The 6,165-nt window shown below is 35.7% G+C and overlaps 1 protein-coding gene across 1 annotated transcript; it reads left to right on the top strand.

Moving 5' to 3' along the window:
- The first annotated feature begins 82 nt into the window (after positions 1-82).
- Positions 83-3,254, top strand: LOC137083690 (protein S100-A16-like). The gene is made up of 3 exons (XM_067449633.1): positions 83-220; positions 1,982-2,113; positions 2,508-3,254. The coding sequence occupies exons 1-3, from the start codon at positions 143-145 to the stop codon at positions 2,679-2,681; spliced, it is 384 nt and encodes a 127-aa protein (XP_067305734.1). The 5' UTR covers positions 83-142; the 3' UTR covers positions 2,682-3,254.
- Positions 3,255-6,165: the final 2,911 nt, after the last annotated feature.

The raw sequence follows: 6,165 nt of genomic DNA, 5'->3' as shown, positions 1-6,165 counted from the left end.
ATATAAACCAAAAAAAACAAGACCGTCTAAAATTAACACAGTCCTACAAGACATTTCCGTATAAACCCCAATACAATGAAAGCATGGGCCTGGCCCGTGTGCGCGTGAAGAGTAGGCGGATCGGAAGCACGCTGGTCAGGTGATGAAATACCGTCACTTCACTTTACCTGCTCTAGTTTCCGCACAATCAGGACATGAAACGAGCCCAATGGATCCACAGGTAAGCTGTTCTTTTGTGTTGATTGTAAATTGTTTATGGTTTCGATATGTTTACTTACATAATCTAGTAGGCTACCTATAGCTAGATTTTACCTAGGCTACTTTTTTGTCATAGGTTCCCTTAAACATTTAATAGAGGAAATTCGTTAACGTGCAACTTCTTTCCATATTCAAACTAAATTAAATTGTATAAAAATCTAACTTATGTAACTTACGTACTTTAATTTAGAATTTTGTTTGAAATGTGTTAAATGTGGACTAATTTTCTCTGCCGTTCAAATACATTTAGGCTAAAAGTTAGGCCTACGTTATTTTAAAAAATATTAGTAGCCTACTATATGAATATTTGTGATGATTGACATTTAAAAACGATTAGGACTAAAATATCTGCTTTTGCTTCGTGTTTTGTTTCATGTCTTTTTCTCTCTCTTTTTGTGTGGCCAACGCCCAGTAAGTAGTTGTCAGTCACACTCAGCCATAGAAGTACACCTAGATGCATCATAGTGCCGTCCTCCATATTGTAACGGTCAAAACACCGGTCCGTGGTGGTAGTACTGAACCCGTAGTTAGGCGCCGAATATCTCTATCTGCAAAAGACTGTTAAACTAACACAATACAAGACGAATGCATCGGCTAACACAACATTATAAAGTTACCATAGTATATTTATAAACATCTAATATAGAGCTAATGCATATAAAAACACAAACCAAACAGAAAAAACTCATCTATGATATCCCATTTCTTCGGGAATTTATATCTAGGCAGTTTCACAACAAGAGGGTGCATTTCAATCTGTAGTCAGGGCCTTGATCAAGACATAAGTCAATGGGCTGACACCCTGATCAGTGCCCAGACTACTAAAAGAGGGAGCTGATTGAGACTTGTTTTTTTACGGTCTATGATTGAGACGCACCCAGAAACTGTGAGTATCGCCACGCTGACCTTTCCAAGATGGGGGGACGCCGACTTATCTAGAGTAGTCGAATGTGGTTTCTAGGAATGCATATGTAGGCTATGTGATAAACTGTTTGGCATAAGAATGCAATGTGCGAGTAGAGGTAGGTAGTAACAGGTTAGCTCCTGTTCAACAGCAAACAGACGGATTACTAGCAACAAAGCCTTGCCATTATGTGATGATTTATTTTATCAAAACCGTTACAGTAAAAAAAAAACTAATGTATAACTGATGAAGAAAACTCTGGTAGGCTACTGCTTCATGAAATAAAAAAGCATGACAATTCTGTGACTTTTTAATATTCATTTAAATGAATGAAAACATTATGGTAAAAAAGTCAGTACTGAAAGTCCCGGGAAGATATGATTACAAATGGGTTTAATCACTTTCCTCCAAGTTTCACAGGCAAGGCCTGAACTATACTCAGACTAAAATGCATGTTTAGGCTGTTTTAGCCTAAAGCAACTTCCACTAACATGATCTTAAAATATGTGTGCCATTGTTTTGTCTCAAGATGCACATTAGTAAGGTTTTTTTTCCTTTTTTTCTAAGGCACATTTATAAAAATTAACTTGAAGGCCATAATTTAACTATGCTTAATTTAAGCCCTGTGTTAATACTAACTTTTTCTCTCGCTCTCTCGCTCTCTCGCTCTTTTTTTCTCTCAAATGGTTTGAGGTGCTTAGATAGGCCTTAAGGGGCAATAATTGCAATAAAGGTTAAAATAAAGGTTTTACTCCTTTCTGGCTCTGGAGACATTACTTTTTAGCTGTGATTGAGACTGAAACTGCTCCCTCTCTGTAGTACACAGATCTAGAATTGGCCATCAACACCCTGGTGGAAAACTTCCACTCAGCATCATCAACTAATGCCAGCACACTCACAGCCCAGGAGTTCCAGAGCATGGTCTCCAAAGAGCTGCCCACCATGGTGAAGGTGTGTCAGGATTCACAATCCAATCATTGCATCACTTTGCTACATTTCAGTCTCTCAAAATAACTAATATCATCCATACTACATAACCAAAAGCCACATTTCCATAAGCAACAGCACCCACTTGAAACTATTTTGTCATATGAATGACCAAAAGACTGAAAATAAATTGCAATTTAAAGTTGACTTCAAATATTTAAAAGGTTTATTTTCTATTTTTCAAAATACAATCTTGGACTCACTATATGTGAAACTTTAAGGTGAGACATTCAAATGCATTTTAAAGCCAATATATATTTATTCAGATTAGTGAAATAGTAAAAGCATTGGGTCACTTAAATACACAATTATCACGATAACATTTGATAAGTTTCCAACACCCTTTGATCTCTTCCAGTCAGCAGGCGACCAGGAAGGATTGCACAAACTCCTGACAGACATGAGCGTGGAAGAGGGGAAGGGCGTCACGTTCAAGGATTTTTGGAAGTTGCTTGATTCTCTGGCCAGTTCTCAGTTTGGATTGCTGAGCAAAGAGAAACAAGTGAAATGTGTGAAATGTAGTCTGATGTGAAACCGGCCTTAAGCAAACAAGTCCGATCAACATTACGTAGGTGTCCAGCTGTCCACCACAGCCCTGAGAAACACGTCCAATCAATCACTCTTATTTCCCATCACTTTCTGCAATACTGTACATGTCACTCTACCGGTTTTTGGTATATGAGGTCTTATCAAGTGTTGTTATGAAGCTTCCTGAATAAATATCTCAGTAGCCCCAACAACACAGACCTCAAGTAATCTCTAACATCATTGTAACCTGAGCCACACCTGCCCTGCCAGATAAATTACGTTATTTCCTCATTTGTTCTGGTGCTGCAGGTTTTTATGTTGTGAAAATTATTTTTATTTTTTTTTACATTTAAAATATTGGAGAGAAAAAAATTGTGTTTGATGTGACAACTGTGATTATGAAATAACGGGTCTGTTTGTGCTGACTGACATAAATTGGAAAATATATAATGTGAGTAAAATATATTGTCAAAGGAATCAAAAGATGACACCACATGTTCTGTCTGTACTGTATTTGGCTTTATGGTAACACAATGTGATTTTCCATGTTGATGCTATTAAATGTGTTCTGAAGGATTCTCTGACTGAATTATCTACAAAGTGTATGTGTAATGAGAATACTCTTGAGTTTGATGGATGGTCTATATATTTAACCCTCTTTTTCTGTCCCAAGACCATTTTAATAGCTCAAATATATTTAAAAGGCATTAAGAAAAATTAATAAACAATTTATCACTTGTCTGGGTCCTTACATTTCTTCTGGGATGAACTCAGACAACAACATATGTACAGGAACACTTTTTCTGGGTCCAAGATCTTATTAGTTTCAAATGAGAATACCATGTCATCTGCTGTTTGTAAACATTCATATCACACATTTAAAGTCACCATGAAATCAAAATGGACAATTGTAATTTTTTTATGGTTTAATTTATTTATCCATGCAATTTTCTTTCTTTTTTTTTCATGTGCCCTTGTAATTTTTAATCAAATTAACTTCCCCTCCCACTTGCATCTCTTCTCTGACTTGTTTACTGGCGTGAGGTCGGGAAAACCTGTCACACATGATATTACAGCAATAGCAAACCACAACAATCCAATCAATTCCTTATAGACAAAATCACAATAGGGAGGGAGAGAGAAAAAAAAACGATTGTCACATCCATTTCACACCAACTTTAAGCTAAGATTGTAAAAACTCATGGTGTACACTTCAGTCTCTGGGCTCAAAATGTCCCCGACACCAATATTTTAATGATTTTTAAGAGATGAATTAAGCAAAAGTTACAAAACACAGAAACAAGAAAGACCCAGCTGACCAAACCCAACAAACCACCACAGAAGACCTGACAAATATGCCTAGTTCCATACTATATAGTAGGCAAAAAACATAAAAAAAAAAAAAAACACAAGTAAGCACTGTAAAAAAAAAAAAAAATATATATATATATATATATATATATATATATATATATATATATATATATATATATATATATATATATTCTACAATTGAAAACTTTCTAGTGACTGACATCAAATTTTTTAGATGCAATTTAATTCACAGGAATTCAATTCAGCCAACTGAAAATGTATCAAGTCATCAGTCATTTGAAAATTTTCAATTGGAGACCTGAATATTTTTTTGTAGTGTGAGTGAGCCAAGTAGTATGCCTTATTTTATAGTATTCTTAAAACAGTACACTGTAACAAATTATTGTTGTTTTTGTTGGTTTAACTTAAAAAAGTAAGTAACCTGGTTGCCTTAAAATTTTGAGTTTATTGAAATAAAAAATTAAGTTGATACAATGAAGGAAATTTGTTTAATAAATAGAAACTCACAATATTTTTGTATCTGAACCACATACAAAATGTGATAAATCATGAAAATAGCACTATTCGGCATGTTTCACTGCGTCATCAGGTATAAAACACACACAATTACCCAATATGCTTACAAAATCTTTTAATAATATTTTAATAAAGGTTGTCGAATGTCAAAAAAAATTCATTGTATTAACTAAAAATTTTAATTTCAATGAACTCAAAATTTTAAGGCAACCAGGTAACTTTTTTCTAAATAATTTTTTACAGTGTAGTTAAAAAGTACCCAGATGACCAACAGCTTCTGGGAAGATTCTGAAGTGCACATCCACTTTACTATCCCACAAGGCCACTATAGGGATTTGTGAATGGCAATGAAGTGAGGCAACTGAGGAGTTGTTCTTTTGATCTTTTGTCTCCTGGGTGTTTTGCATGAGTAAATTGATTGGATGTCAATTGAGAAACTGTTAAAGATTCTTATAACACTGATATGTTGCATATTTGTCTGTTTTAAAGTGAATTAAGATGGAAACTCTACATTCCTTTGGGTTGTAAACCTTATCTTTGTTACCACAGTAACCAGAGGCCTGGTGTTAGCTGCTATTGAGGTGTTATTTTAGTTGCTCTTTTTAAATTTATGAATTCAAATTACATAAAGTAAAATGGTTCATTCCCTTGTTGCACTATGCTTCATAAAAAAATGTTTTATTAGGCTTGAGTTTTTTATTATTATTATTAATTTAAAATTCTTAATTCATAATATGAATATGTAAGGATTATTCAAATAAATTTGATGGAATTTTACTATACAAATGGATTGCGTAAATGTAAAAACAGTTTTTTAATGTATTATCTTTTTTCACCCAAATACTCCACCATTGCCGCAATTATCCATTCCCTTTCCATATATAGCGGCAGAAAATCTAAACTACCGCGAGTGTCGTCTGGTCAGGCCAATCACATTAGCTGTGTCTCATTTCGTTACATTTCAAAGGCTGCATCCTTCGGAGGACACATCCTGTGTAGGATGCAGTATACGAAGTGTCCTCAATCAGAATTAAACGAGACGTCCTTTGTAGGACACACAGGCAGGAACATAATGACGGCCAACGGGCTGAGTTGCACTTGTGTGCTTCTAGTAAACACAGAAGCTGGCGAACAGCGGTCTTTCGAATCAACTTTGACCATGACTCTGGAAGACATGGAGTTAAGCTTTTCTCTGAGAAAAGAACAAAGAACGGCACTGAAGTCATTCTTAAAAAGGGAAGATGTGTTCGGAGATTTGCCGACCGGATACGGCGAAAGTTTAATCTGTCAACTAGCTCTGTTTCACCTTCGTTGCTCTGGTTGGTTGTAGCGCTATCACGTGCAAAGGGAATTTGAAAGACAACCGTTTATCCCACCCCTCAGATTGAGCCCTGTGAGTTTCCAGACCACCTTTATGTGACATACTAATCCAACCTACTTCTCCATGCACATATATCAACTAAGTTCCTCTGTGTACTACAGGGCCTGATAAGCCAGACCCACATCAAGATGTTTGGTCTGGAAACTCACCATTGACAGGGCTCAGTCCGAGGGGCGGGACAAATGATTGTCTTTCAAATTCCCTCTGCACGCAATAAGATAGCGTTTTTTTAATGCATGTATGTGGCTGCTTGTCA

This window comes from Pseudorasbora parva, chromosome 7 (assembly GCF_024679245.1).
Source record: "Pseudorasbora parva isolate DD20220531a chromosome 7, ASM2467924v1, whole genome shotgun sequence".
In the NCBI taxonomy this organism is placed as follows: Eukaryota; Metazoa; Chordata; class Actinopteri; order Cypriniformes; family Gobionidae; genus Pseudorasbora; species Pseudorasbora parva.
This window is presented reverse-complemented; position numbering and strand designations above follow the sequence as displayed.